This window comes from Drosophila albomicans, chromosome 3 (genome assembly GCF_009650485.2).
Source record: "Drosophila albomicans strain 15112-1751.03 chromosome 3, ASM965048v2, whole genome shotgun sequence".
Classification (NCBI taxonomy): Eukaryota; Metazoa; Arthropoda; class Insecta; order Diptera; family Drosophilidae; genus Drosophila; species Drosophila albomicans.
The window spans coordinates 16,038,050-16,052,426 of NC_047629.2; the positions used below are offsets into that span (position 1 = coordinate 16,038,050).

Here is a 14,377-nt window from a genome sequence, read left to right on the forward strand (position 1 = left end):
TAATCAGTTTTCGGCTGTAGCAAATGAAATATGTTAGGCGGCCACAGAAGTAACAAAAGCACTCAAATCACGCGCCCATTGTGTGTTGCAAATTGCAACTAAATATACGAGGTTTATTCTTTATATCTCAAGGGTAAATATTATAAATATTCATTGTGATTAGCTTTAATACAGGTGTCATTTAAATCAGCTTTAAATAAATCTATTTCATATTGAATATATAATTCACTACAATGCATTTATGATACTTGATTTCTGGAGAGACGGTTGCTATAGAAATAGATTAATAAATGTTGATTTATCGATATTGTCATCGAATTTTATCCACCTCTAGCTAAATATTTTACATGTCTACTAACCCCCTTAAATTTTGTTTCATTCTGTGTTAGAATTCGGTGAAGAGCATTTCATCTCTGGAAATTTCTGAACAAATTAAATAAAATTATTTTTATTTTATCAAAATGGATATAAAATCATTTTTATTTTCATATTGTGCAAAGAATCAAACGGAACCCAAGTTTGAAGTTCGTCCGACCGGTAAGAAAGAAATAATTTGCGGCGCTGGTTTTTTATTTGCATTTCTCCAAAGTTATTTTCCGTACTTTTGAAATTAATGTTGAATTATTGAAATTATAGGGCCTAAGCATCGACAGCGTTTTTTGTGTGAAGTGCGTGTAGAGCCGTGCACTTATATTGCTGTGGGCAACTCCACCAACAAAAAAGATGCGGAGAAAAATGCTTCACGAGATTACGTTAATTATTTGGTGCGCACGGGCAAACTTAATGTAAAGGATGTGCCTATGGACATGCCTGGCCAGGCAGCTGCCGCAAGCGGCGATGCTGGCGGACGTGCTGCCGGAGAGCAGCAGCAGCGGCGTGTCTTCGGTGGCGCGTCCGGTCCGCATGACTTAGGCGAGGCATATCGGCCCTTGAACCATCAGATGGGCGGACGCGACAGCTTCAACATTATTGATCGTGTGCAGGAGCAGAAGGATATGAACGAGGCAGAGTCAATTGACATGAATGCCGTTATCCATGGTAACTGGACCATTGAGAATGCCAAAGATCGCTTGAACATCTACAAGCAATCAAATAACATTCGTGATGATTACAAGTACACTCCAGTGGGTCCAGATCATGCTAGGTAAGTGTGAGCGGCACTCTCATCACCGCCCCACACTATTTCATATCTTGATTTCTTCTTCATTTGAATCATTTCATTGTTTTTTGTTGAATGATAAGCTGCGCACTGGATTTAGCTTTAACTGGTTCTAAATCTGGAGCGCAGCTCGTAGTTTTTGAAAGATTTATTGACCTGCTGTGCGCAATTAATGATTGAATGATTGGAAACCTAAAGCAAGTGCTCGTATGCAGTATACATTTGAACCAAAGGCTCATTAAATTCGATGTACAGTGAATTGTCGATTCAGTCTATTTGTTATAATAGATAATGTTCTTGTTGATTACTGAATTTACTCCTCAAAATGATTGATTAGGCAAGGAGTAAGCACAGATTAACTTTCACCTCAATCGAGTGTTCACTGTACTTCGTGCATCGCACATTTAAGCTGCGAGTGTTTTTAGTTCAAATCCCATGTATACTGTATATGAATAGAACCGCGACAACTGAACGGGATTTTCAGAGCGACTTCGCGCACAAACAACAATTGCAACGAAAGAGAGATATCGGTAAACGATGACGACGAAACTCCTATTATGGCAGCAACTGCATTGGAGTTTATCGGTCCATCATTATGCTCGACGCAGTATGTGCACCTTGTGGCTCTGAAGGTCTGGTAATCAATTAACGATTATGATTGTTAAATCCGATTTTCGATGCTGCCATTCGATTATCGAGTATTTGAAAGTAGTTGCGCACAGCAAGGTTGACTTTTTGCTGTCTCTTATTGATTGCTCTGACCGTCACGGTAAGTCAGGCTGCTTCCGAGCCGAGATACTCCTATACAACGTCATTCAATCGATCCTCTTCATTTAGGAGCTTCATGGCGGAATTGTCGATCTATGTGCCGGCGCTGAAGCGCAAAGTGACGGCTCGTGAGACGGGCTCAAATAAGAAATCGGCTAGCAAATCTTGTGCTCTTTCGCTGGTACGCCAATTGTTCCATCTGAAAGTGATTGAGGCCTTTAACGGCACCCTGAAAAAGAAAAAGGATGGGGAAATGAAGCCGTATCCCGTTAAGGTTGAGGAAGAACTCATCAACAAAGTGGATGAAGTCATCAAAGAGTTGGAATTACCTGTGGTTAATCCCTCCAGTATTAAACTCGAGGTTGACGGAGCTCCTCTTTCCCTGATTGTAAGTTTTCAAGCCCAGTTCAGAAACATTTAATCACAAAATTGCTTCATTTGCAGGTGAGTCAGAGTCGCCCGGATAGTCAAGCGCAGAACGATGGCCGCCCAGAGGTTGCTACCGTCATACCGTGGGCACCACCGCAACCTAACTGGAATGCCTGGCATGCCTGTAACATTGATGAGGGCGAATTGGCCACCGCTTCCATTGACCAACTGTCAATGGAGTATGAACGTCAAATACATAATCGCCGCCACAACAATGCCGAATATGGAAAGTTTCTAGAGTTTCGCGATAAGTTGCCCATTGCAGCCATGCGAGGCGAGATCATGACCGCCATAAATGAGAATCCCGTGGTCATCATACGCGGCAACACCGGTTGCGGCAAGACCACACAGATTGCCCAGTATATACTCGATGATTACATTGCATCCGGTCAGGGTGGCTATGCCAACATCTATGTGACTCAACCACGGCGAATTTCGGCCATCTCGGTGGCCGAGCGTGTGGCCCGCGAACGTTGCGAGCACTTAGGTGAAACTGTTGGCTATTCGGTGCGCTTTGAATCGGTGATTCCCCGTCCATATGGCTCCATATTGTTTTGTACTGTGGGCGTTCTTTTGCGTAAACTGGAGGCGGGTTTGCGTGGCATTTCCCACATCATTGTGGACGAGATTCACGAACGCGATGTCAACACTGACTTTCTACTTGTTATCTTACGTGACATGGTCGCCACTTATCCGGACTTGCATCGTGAGTTGTTAAATATTATTTGGATTTTTATTGTAGATAAATATTTACTTTTGATTTGCAGTAATTTTGATGTCGGCTACAATTGATACGACTCTCTTCTCCAATTACTTCAATGGCTGTCCGGTGCTGGAGGTGCCTGGTCGCGGTTTTCCAGTGCAGCAATTCTTTCTGGAGGACATCTTGCAGATGACACAGTTTGTGCCTACTCCCGAGTTGCGCCGCAAGCGTCGCGATGCCGTTGACGAAGAGGAAACAATGGCCAACGACAACGGCGAAATGGAACAGAATCTAAATAAAGTTTGCGAAGACAAGTATTCGGATCAAACGCGCAATTCCATGGCCATGCTCTCGGAATCGGATGTTAGCTTTGAGCTGCTCGAATCCCTTTTGATACACATCAAATCGAAGAATATTCCCGGTGCTATTTTGGTCTTTTTGCCCGGCTGGAACTTAATCTTTGCGTTGATGAAGTTTTTGCAGAGCACTACCACTTTTGGCAACGATAGCTATCTCATTCTGCCCTGCCACTCGCAGATACCACGCGATGATCAGCGAAAGGTCTTTGAACCTGTGCCCGATGGTGTCACCAAGATCATATTGTCCACAAACATTGCGGAGACATCTATTACCATCGATGACATTGTCTTTGTGGTGGACATTTGCAAGGCACGCATGAAACTCTTCACTTCGCACAACAATCTGACCAGCTATGCCACCGTCTGGGCCAGCAAAACCAATCTGGAACAGCGCAAGGGTCGCGCTGGACGTGTTCGTCCTGGTTTCTGCTTTACTCTCTGTTCACGGGCGCGCTTCGCTCAACTGGAGGAGAACCTGACACCGGAAATGTTCCGCACACCGCTCCACGAGATTGCGTTAACTGTGAAGCTGTTGCGCCTTGGCGCCATACATCATTTCCTGTCCAAGGCACTGGAACCGCCGCCAGTGGACGCGGTCATCGAAGCAGAGGTCTTGTTGCGTGAAATGCGTTGTCTGGATGTAAACGATAATCTCACTCCGCTGGGCCGGCTGCTGGCACGTCTGCCAATTGAGCCGCGGCTGGGCAAGATGCTGGTGCTGGGCTCCGTCTTTGGCTGCGCTGATCTCGTGGCCAGCATGGCCTCCTATTCGAGCACGTTCGCCGAGGTCTTTGCTTTGGATATCGGTCAGCGGCGCTTGGCAAATCATCAGAAGGCGCTGAGCGGCCTAAAGTGCTCTGATCATGTGGCCATGATTGTTGCCTCGCAGATGTGGCATGCTGCCAAAGTGCGTGGCCTTTCGGATGAGATACGCTTCTGTGATTGGAAGGGAGTACAGATGTCCACCATGAATGTGATGTACGAGGCCAAAATGCAGCTGCTTGATCTTTTGCAGCAAGCTGGCTTCCCCGAAGAGTGCATGCTATCCTATAAGGTGGACGCAAATAAGGCTGATGCCATGCTGGATTTATCGGTGGCACTGCTCTGCCAGGGTCTCTATCCCAACATCTGTGTGCACAAGGAGAAGCGCAAGGTGCTGACCACTGAGTCGAGAGCAGCGTTAATCCACAAGACATCGGTGAACTGCAGCAATCTGGGTGTATCCTTTCAATATCCATTCTTCGTCTTCGGTGAAAAGATTCGCACACGCGCTGTTTCTTGCAAGCAAATGTCGATGGTGACGCCACTGCAAGTAATGATCTTTGGCTCGCGTAAAATAGATTTGGGTCCCAATAATACGGTGCGCATAGATAACTGGCTCAATTTCGAGATGAATCCCGAGCATGCGGCCAAAATTGGTGCACTAAAGCCCGCCCTGGAGGATCTTATTACCATAGCCTGTGATAATCCTGCCCAGGTGCTGCACCTGGATGAACGATACGCGAAGCTGGTACGCGTCATTCGTGATTTGTGCGTGCAGAGTGCAGGCGATTACCAACTGAGCCGTGAGAATGGCATATTGCCGCATATGAGTCGCCTTGGCGGAGAAAGCAATAGTAATAGTGGCGATGGTAGCGGATCTGGAGGAGGACCACCAACAAAACGTGGTCGCTTCGATAACGGCGGTGGCAACTTTGGAGGCGGAAGTAGGAACAGATTTGCAGGCAACAGAGGCGGAGGCTTTGGAAACCAAGGCGGCGGTAGAAACTTTGGCGGAGGCGGTGGACACTATCAAGGTAATCAAGGTGGCAGAGGACGTTATGGCAATCAGGGTGACAACAGCGGAGGTTACGGTAATCAAGGAGGCGGCGGAGGATTCAACAACCGTGGAGCTGGTGGTAATAATTATGGAGGGGGAGACAGCTTTGGGAACAACAGCTACGGAGGTAACAATAGTACGAACATCAATTCAGGAGGCGGCGGCAGTCAAGGAAGATTTTCTAATCAACGAGGCTTTTAAAATTTAAGATTTCTTTGTTACCAATTACAATTACGTCTTCAAATAAACATAGCTACATTTACAAGCGTGTATTTAGTGCAAATAAGAGCTAGGAATCGTAATAATTTAATTGGCACTCCACGCTGCAGAAGAACTTGCCCTGGAACCCATCCTCCTGGATGCATGCCGTGTTAAAGCAACTGTAGCACCAACGTTGACGCTTGATTTTGGCCAGCAACTCGTCGGGAGTTAATTTCAAGTGATTTCCTTGGTGCAGTTGGCGGCGATGGGTGTGAATCAGGCGTACTTCTTCATCCCACTGCTGGAACATTTGTTTTACGGAAACCAAGTTCTTTTCGTTTGTTTCCGAGTTGTCTGCAGTTGTTAGCTTTTCGGCCAGACTTTTCCAGTTATAATAATGCTGAAGGAAATCCTGCTCCCGATTCAGTAACTCACTTACGTCGATGGCGCATTTTGTCTTTGGCGTGGAATCTGCATTTTTAGTCGGATTTTGTATACTTGAGTACTCCGGCATATAGTAGAACGGAATGGTTTCTTCGGAATCAGATATTGATACGCCATATATATTGCTTTGCATATTGATATTTGGCATTTGCCATTAAATTCTTTTGTTTTTTTTTTTTTTGAAACAGATGACCGCGCAATGCCGTTAGTTTCGAGTGAGGGCTTCTGAAAGTTCTGTTAATAGAACTTGCTAGGGCTACAGTATAATGATAACTTACAGCCTCGATATGTTTCGAAATAGTTTACAGCTAGCCGTTACAATCAAACTGTTAACTAAATTGCCAGGGCTGCGAAAAATATGTAGCTGTCAGCATCCAAAATCTTTTTTGGGTAAATTTGTTTTTATTATTTTTTGCACTTGATTTCAGACGTATTTATTGTTTGTAATTTACTTTAATTATCACCATATTATTTATGTACATTTGCTTATTGTACACTACTATACAAATTGACAAGATACCTGTCTGTTAATTTTCTTTTTTCTATCGAAACGTATCGATAGTTTTACAGTTTCAGCGCCGCCATTCAATTGTAGCGTCACTTGCTATTCGCGCCGTTTTAATTCAGTAATTTTAATTATCTTTCGTTGAATTCTGAGTGTTATTTCGTTACACTGTTGTTTTAGATTAGTAAATAATAAATAATGGATTTCGATAATGCCAAGGAGAATATCCAGCCCTTGGCAAGTGGACGCAACGTGAGCCTGTTGCAGGCATCGCTGTGTCAAGATGCCTCACAAGAGTTGAACGCCCAACGAAAGCAGCTGGAATTGGATATTAAAAACTACAGTGGCGATGATCCGCTGGAGCCGTGGTACAACTACATCTGCTGGATTGAACAGAGCTATCCGGCGGGTGGCAGCAACTCGGGCCTGCAGAAAGTCATGCACAAATGCCTAACAAACTTTGATCGCGATGAGCGCTATAAACAGGATCGACGTCTCATCAAGTTGTTTATCAAGTTTGTAAGTTTGTAGACTTGGAAAGTTATGTTTTGAGTTTACAGTCGTGACTTAATGCGCTTTTGCAGATGGGCAACCAGGGCGATAAGATCGAGTGCTATCAGGAGATGTACAATAGTGGAATTGGCACCATGCTTGCCGATTTCTATATTGCCTGGGCCTATAGCTACGATCTGGGCGGTAATATGCGTAAAGCCAATGACATTTTTCAATTGGGCATCAAATGCCGGGCCGAACCGCTGGAGGAACTGAAGGAGGCGCACCAACATTTCGGTTTCACGGTTGCCCAAAGAATGATGTACACAGATGGCGAAGAGTCTGCAGTCGCCACACAGGAGCTAAATGATCGTCGCCTGGCGCTGCGTTCGCTGCATGGCCAGAAGCGCAACAATACCATCACAGTGGGCAGCGTACGAACAGGAGCGGCTATTAAGAGTAATATGCCGGGTGTGGTACAGGTTAGTCTTCTAATCTGTTTTAATGATGTGAAGCAATTAAAATTTCTTTATTTGCAGAACGATGCACCGAGCACGAGTCGAGCCAGTCGCAATGCCAACCGCCAGCTGGAAGTCTTTAACGATGAGAACGCTGATGCTGTTAACATGCCACCACCGCCAGCTCCAACAACGGATGAAGCAGAGCCAGCCAAGACCAGCTTGCGTTCCATTATTGATTCGGCACGCGAACAGGAGAATCTAAAGGAGCCAATTGCATGGAGCAAGCCGCATAAGCATGGTAAAATTTTTGCTGCAAATGCTGCCCATGATCCGGCATTTGCCATCCATGTGGACGAACAGACATTGCCACCCATCACGAACTATGAACGCAATTTCGATAAACCCTTCAAGCGACCGCCGAATTTTGTGGCAAAGAGTGCTCCACAAAAGCCTTGGGTGACGCCAGTAACCATCGAGGATGAGCCTAACAGCAGTGCGCTGCCGTGTTACGACAAATGCCTGACTTATCCGCGTCCCAACATGGAATTCTCGCCGGAGGAGTATTTGGCTTATCGCTGGTTTAAGAAGCGCAACGATCAGCATCCGTTTGTGCTGCGCAACAACGAATGGTGGGGCAATGGAGCAACGTATGGAGTTCGTCGTTATCCTAATTTTGCTACTGCCTCTAAGCCACAGACAATCGATCCTAATGATGGTTATCTGAAGCTGCCAGAGGTGCCATCAATGCGGCCAATGCTAGAGCAGCTCTACAACGATGAGGAGCAGCGAGAGTATCAGCTGGAGGAGATGTTGGCCGTAAAGTGGCGCACGAAACGCAATGAAATGCGTGGTGAAATGGATATGGAGGAGACGGTTTTGATGCCGCAGGATAAAATGCCCAGGCGCAAGAGTTTCTTTCCGGAGGGCGGGCCACCGGGCTCCATTCGCAAGTCGGTTATGCCGCATATGTCGTATATTAGAGAGGAAAACGATGAAGAGGATGAGGAGCAACAGCAACCTGCAGAAAAGAAGGCGCCAGAATCAAGTGCAATAAAAATATGGGTAGATCCAGCAGATGAGGCGCCAACCACATCGTCAAAGGCAGCGACAATTGCATCAAAAACTGCAACCGTAGTTTCGCCAGCTTTTGAGGACAAATTTGTCGCGCCTGCACCGCCAGTGAGTAAATTTGCGATACATGAAGATGATGCATTGCCAGCGCCCGCATCTCAATTGAACCCAGCGCCCAGCGCCTTCTTTGATGCCGACGAAACGTGTTCGACGCAAACGTTCAACATATTCCTGAAATCGCAGGCCGTGAGCACGCCAAAAATGACACAAAAACAGGCGCCAGCTCGTCAATTTGGAACGCTTCTCAAGGACACCGCATCGCCACTGCCGCCCGCTCCTGCTGCGACTGTGGAGGAGGCAAGCGGCGAGGCTATTGCTCAGCCTGTGTCCCCCATGATGCGTAAGCAACTTTCGACCATCTTGGAGACGTCCGAGCATGGCGGACACGGCAGCTCTGGGGGGACAAATGCGACCACTAAGTCCACCATTGTGTCGGCCACAACAGCATCATCGGACACGCTGCAGGGCGGGCGACTCCAGGGCGAGTGCACGCCGGGTCCGACGCGTCTGCAGCGTCAAATTGTTGCGGAATTGGACGAAGAAGACCTACCCGTTGGCAATTTCGAGCGTTTGCAACTGTGGGAGCCAAATGCGCCCAGTGTGCCGCTGCTGAAATCACTGCATTTCCAAGAAGACAAAACAGAGACGGTGCCGCGACCTTTGATGGCCTGTTATCAGGAGGATAGAACAGAAACATTGCCCAAGATGCCAATGGCACTGCCCGAGATGTCGCTGCTTCAGAGCACAGCGAATGCATCGAAGCTGTTCCAACAGCCAGCAATGCCGCAGCTGCGCCATGATGAGGATGATGAGCTAAACAGTTTGTTTTGCAAAACGCCAGCCAAATCGAAGGCATTCGGAGGTGGTTCGCCAGTGTTTTCGGTCACATCGAAGCGGCCATGCAATCAACAGACTCCCGAGTTCAGCAAGAGTTCCATTAAGCAAACGCAGCTCGCTGCAAAGCATTCGCTTGATATGTTCGATGAGGTCGCCAGCTCGGGGCCAACAACTAAACCAACAATGCCGAACAAGACCGAATCCTTTATGGCAGATCTGTCGTTGGTGCCCGATACACAGGCGGCTCCAAAAATGCAGCCAGCGGAAAAGAATTTCGAATTATTTCTGGATGACAGTATGCTGCCGCCGCCACCGCCAGCTTTGCCGCCAATGTTGGACTGCACACTGCCGGAGACGCAGCCAGAGACACAGCATCAGCAAACCGTTGGATTGGCGCATTTAACCGCTTCCTTTATGAAGGATTGCACCGAGTTAAGTATTTGCCCGCTGCAATTGCCGGTGGCCCCGAAGAGTCCACCACCAAAATTTGAAATCTTTCTCGATGAGACGATGCCACCACCGTCTAAGCCATCAGCAATCGTTGTAACAGACAGCAGCCAATCGAAGGGAGGCAGTCATGCTCTCGTCGATAAGCTGGAGACAATTGGACCAGCCCACTTAACTGCATCGTTTATGAAGGATTGCACCAAGCTGGGCAATCCTTCGTCTTCAATGAAACTGAAGATACTCGACGAGTCCGCGGACAAATCCGCTAAGACATCCTCTGGGCAAACAGCGGGCAGCGATTACTTTGAATTGAATGCAGCCACCGAAATGTTTGCTAGCGATTTGAGCATAATCAAGAACTCCACATTGCTGCCGACGAAAAGCAAGCGAAGCAATTCGCCTGTGGAGCAGTTGAAGCCTGTTGCTGTCACCGAGTTGCCGCACATCACCATTGAGAAGACCCACGACCACGGCGAGGATGGATCCATTTACTACAAGACAACGCCGTTGTCGCCAAAACAATCGCATACTGCGTGGCATCAGACGAGCTTGTGCACGCCACCGAGGGAGACGTATGAGCATCGCAAGCCCAGCATGGATGAGTCTGCGTTAAATAGTACGCTGGCTCAAAACAATGTGAATCCTTTCAATGCGGATATTATCAACTCGCTGCTTGATTCCATTGAGTTCTCGCAGTACATCGAAAAGTTACCCAATTGCCAGCTGATGGGACATGTAAAGCGTTTGGCGCCCCAGTCAATGCTGGAAGTGTGTGGCGAACAGTTTGATGTGAACAAAATGATTGGCAAGGGCGCATATGGAGCTGTGTTCGTTGGCGAGCACAAGGCGTCGGGCAATAAGGTTGCACTCAAACAGGAGAAACCCACCAACTATTGGGAATATTACATATGTCTTGAGGTGCATTCACGGCTGGCCAACGAGGAAATGGTAAGTGAAAAGTAATCTCGTTGAATTAAAATCTTAACCGATTCAACCTATAGATTGGCGCCTTTATGCACATCGACTATGCGCTTGTGAGCAACAACTGCAGTGTTTATATCTCTGAATTCTCCGCGTATGGTTCACTCATCACCGTTTGTAACAAATACAAGAAGTACACCAACAAGAATGTGGATGAATATGTCGTTATGATGCTGTGCTGTCAGCTGCTCGATATCGTCGATCATTTGCATGCGATGGGCATCATTCATGCCGACATCAAGGCAGACAATATTCTGCTTATGAAACTGTAAGTCGACTCTTACTTAAAATATCATCTTAAGTTGTCATGCAACTCGTAAAATCCTCATCAATTTGATTGCTTTTAAAGTTTAAAACGTAACGCAATTTAAAGGTTTACTCGTTTTGTTTACAGCGTCAGTACGCAAGCAAAGGAGCTCAGTTTGCAGTTGATTGACTTTGGGGTGTCCATTGACACCAAACTGTTTCCGCCTAAGCAAACATTCGACTATGTCCACAATGATGATGCCTTCAAGTGCATTGAGATGCGCACTCAGCGTCGCTGGACGTATCAATTGGATTTGTTTGGACTCGCTGGAGTGATGCATGTGCTGCTCTTTGGCCGCCACATGGAGGTGGGCCAACGTCAGGCGGGCGGCATTTGGATGCCCAAACAGGCATTTCCACGTTATTTCAATCGCCAGACATGGGAGTCGGTCTTCCGGGCGCTGCTCAATGTGCGCGATTGCCAAAGCATGCCCAATTTACAGGATTTGAAAACGATGCTCAAATCCGACTTGGCCGAAAAGGAGAAATATGTGGAGGCGGCCATAGCCAAGTTTAATATGGTCATGCAGAGGAAATCTTAGTCTGGAGTTTAATTTAGTCAAGTGTTTAAATATAAGATATCGTTTTAAGCCTCGAAAATATTCCTAATAAAAACAGCACTTTTTTTGCGTTGATAAATATGTTTTGAATATGCAGTCTCTATGCCATTTTGTACATATTTATTTCCTTATTTTCATTTGGCGGCACGCAACATTGAAATGCATCCTTTAATGACCGCAATTGCACACTTTGTGCCATTATAATAGTCGCGGTCATTTTAAACTTTCAGTCGGTTTACGAGCAACTCGCGTATAAACAAAATAATTTCGACCCAATTAAGCGGTTTTACGTAAATTTTACAATGCGGCGTCCGAGCATTAACCGAATCGCATCGAACCGAATCCAGCGAAACCAAAATGCTCTGTGCTGCCATCTCGCCCACTTCCGCTGCCACACTTTCATCCCCTCCGGCTACCCTGCCTGCTCTCCGCATCATAGCTTACCCAATAACCCACTCAATTCGAGTGCAATGCAATTTTTGGTTGAATCAAATAATTTGGTTTACAACGCGAGTATTTTACTGGATGAATGGTTGCGTTTTTGCGGGGATCGAGAGGGAAGAGTGAAACTAGCTGGCGCCATTTGTATTTGAATTTTGGAATTGTGCACGCATTTTTAGAGGCCTTTTTGTCGTTCCTGTTTGGCCTGCACTCGGACGATGCTAACCGATGCTATATTCGTTTCCGGCCATGTCGCTGATGTCGCTTGCGTTATGCCGGTCACAATTGTCCCATGGCCTGTGGTCGGGCATATGCACAGCATATAAATCAAAGTCACAACCGAGCTAGACATGATTCACAAATGATCAAAACAGGCGCAGAAGCTCACTACCCTTGGTGCTCTGCACCAAGTGCTGGACGCCATATGAAAGTCTTATAAATCAACTTTGTGCTATGTTTGCATCGCGGTAACTGCTAGTTGCTAGTTGGTAACTGGGTCTAAGCTGCCCACTCCACCAAGCATGGGCAATGCATGCGGTTGACTTTTCGCTGCAAAGTTTGCACAAATTCGGCCGAGTCCGAGTTCCTTGTAGTTTGTCAAAAAATTTGATTGGGAAAGCCGAAAACTAAGCACAAATTGCGTATACGACCCATATGCAGAGGCCACATGTGAACTCGACCATTCTCGGTAAATACATGCATAGCTCTAAGTTATTCTAAAGATTAAATATAAATATACCCAAAATAGAAAGAGACGGCATTTGAGTATTTGGCATATATTTAAAGCAGCTGTGTGCTGGATAAGTTTGCAATTTTATTTATCAAGCAATTGTTGTGGCTTTATTTGAGGGCGCACACACACACACTCATACACACATAGTAGTCGGGGTCTCACATGGATATACATGATTTATGCAAATTGAAAATGACCTTAGACCCTGACACATACACATTTACAACATGCAACGAACACTGTCCATTTACCATGTCATCCTTGTTGTTGTTGTTGTTTTTGCTCTGTGCGCCATTTTTCGACTCCTGTTGACTTGATTGTGGCAGCTGCTTGCCGCTTAGCTCCACTTCCCCAAACCATTTTGCAGTTGCTGCTGCTGCTGCTGCACAGCTTAGCAGCATCCCGGCAAACTCCTCTTAAGCCTTTTTTTTGGGAGGTTGGGGTCTATTGCCGATGCCGTCATGCATTTTGCATCATAAAGTATTTTTGCACCATTATTTCATGAAATTCACATTTATTTTGCAGCTGCTCTTGGGGCAAAAAACCCAACGCGGGCGTCTACCGTTTCCTCTAGCAGCCCCTTAACACGAAACGCCTCATTGGCCAAAAGCACACACACACACACACACACACGTAAATAAACATGTATGTACGTTGCATGTGTGTAAGTTAGTTCAATGTTTTGCTATACGAGTTACTCTGAAATGAACTGCAGATTAGAAAACTGCAAGCAAACTCGATGCACACAAGCAAAACTTGAGTATAGGTCAAGTTACAATAAGTTGTTTGGCAGCCTGTTTCAGCCGTGTGTTGTTGTTGCTGCTGCTGCTGAGTTTTGGCAGATGGTTTTTCAAAGAAAACCCAGTTAACGAAACAATGAGTTCACAAACTATTATTCTTGAGTGTGCATATTGTAATGCTTATGCAAATTCTTGCATTCTACTATTTGGCTTTATCTTCTCCGACTTTTATTGCCAGCTGAACTGTTGCCTTAATTAACTAAGTTAGTTAGTTTTGGAACTCAGAACCTTTATTAATTTTGATATTTTTAAAAAGTATATTTTGTGGCTTTGCTAAAATGAATTCTATTGAGTGTTAGGTTTCTTCTAATCGTTTAATAATTTATTTGATACAAGTACTATGAAAGTATTGTTCTTTATAGTATATCATATTTAAGCTATGTTTTTTAAGCCTGCTAGATTTAAGAATTACTTTTGTAAATTCGTGCTTATTATGGAAGAGTTCAAAAATGTATTTGGTGTTCTAAAGAGAGGCTTTATTTAAGACTATCAATTTACAATTATTTTTGAAATAACAAATTACATCAACACATTGATAGGGAATAATTAATTTACTGTCTTCTTAGCCAATAAAAAATTATAATAGTCATTATTAAAACAAGTGTTAAATCCAAATTCTAGCAGGTATTTATTTCTTATACCTCAGCAAGATTACATAATTCCAATTCACGAAACTGAATTTTTCGGATGTATTTGACTAAAATAAATACTGTGCGATTTTGCAGTGTAATCAACATCGCGTAGTAGAAAGTAACAATATTATGCTGAACCCCATTGTATAATCATATAGCATATCATATC

At 45.3% G+C, this 14,377-nt stretch overlaps 2 protein-coding genes across 3 annotated transcripts; both read left to right on the forward strand.

Annotated features, from left to right (window-relative positions):
* Positions 1-369: 369 nt before the first annotated feature.
* Positions 370-5,502, forward strand: LOC117568257 (dosage compensation regulator). Of its 2 annotated transcripts, XM_034248739.2 has the most exons (5): positions 370-537; positions 637-1,144; positions 1,997-2,315; positions 2,372-3,062; positions 3,124-5,502. In XM_034248739.2, exons 1-5 carry the CDS (start codon positions 462-464, stop codon positions 5,436-5,438), a joined length of 3,909 nt encoding a protein of 1,302 aa, XP_034104630.1. In that variant the 5' UTR covers positions 370-461; the 3' UTR covers positions 5,439-5,502. The 2 variants fall into 2 exon arrangements, with proteins under 2 accessions (XP_034104630.1, XP_034104634.1); XM_034248743.2 differs by lacking the exons at positions 370-537; positions 637-1,144 and adding an exon at positions 1,804-1,928.
* A 731-nt stretch (positions 5,503-6,233) lies between these two features.
* Positions 6,234-11,670, forward strand: LOC117566657 (uncharacterized). The gene is made up of 5 exons (XM_034246201.2): positions 6,234-6,906; positions 6,972-7,361; positions 7,419-10,703; positions 10,757-11,004; positions 11,131-11,670. Exons 1-5 carry the CDS (start codon positions 6,586-6,588, stop codon positions 11,582-11,584), a joined length of 4,698 nt encoding a protein of 1,565 aa, XP_034102092.1. The 5' UTR covers positions 6,234-6,585; the 3' UTR covers positions 11,585-11,670.
* Positions 11,671-14,377: the final 2,707 nt, after the last annotated feature.

Excerpts from the sequence above, each read along its gene's own strand:
- LOC117568257 (XM_034248739.2), top strand. The coding sequence starts at position 462 with ATGGATATAAAATCATTTTTATTTTCATATTGTGCAAAGAATCAAACG. Across the intron at positions 538-636 it reads GTTTGAAGTTCGTCCGACCG|GGCCTAAGCATCGACAGCGT; the intron begins GTAAGAAAGAAA and ends TTGAAATTATAG. Across the intron at positions 2,316-2,371 it reads GAGCTCCTCTTTCCCTGATT|GTGAGTCAGAGTCGCCCGGA; the intron begins GTAAGTTTTCAA and ends CTTCATTTGCAG.
- LOC117566657 (XM_034246201.2), top strand. The coding sequence starts at position 6,586 with ATGGATTTCGATAATGCCAAGGAGAATATCCAGCCCTTGGCAAGTGGA. Across the intron at positions 10,704-10,756 it reads GGCTGGCCAACGAGGAAATG|ATTGGCGCCTTTATGCACAT; the intron begins GTAAGTGAAAAG and ends TTCAACCTATAG. Across the intron at positions 11,005-11,130 it reads AATATTCTGCTTATGAAACT|CGTCAGTACGCAAGCAAAGG; the intron begins GTAAGTCGACTC and ends TTTTGTTTACAG.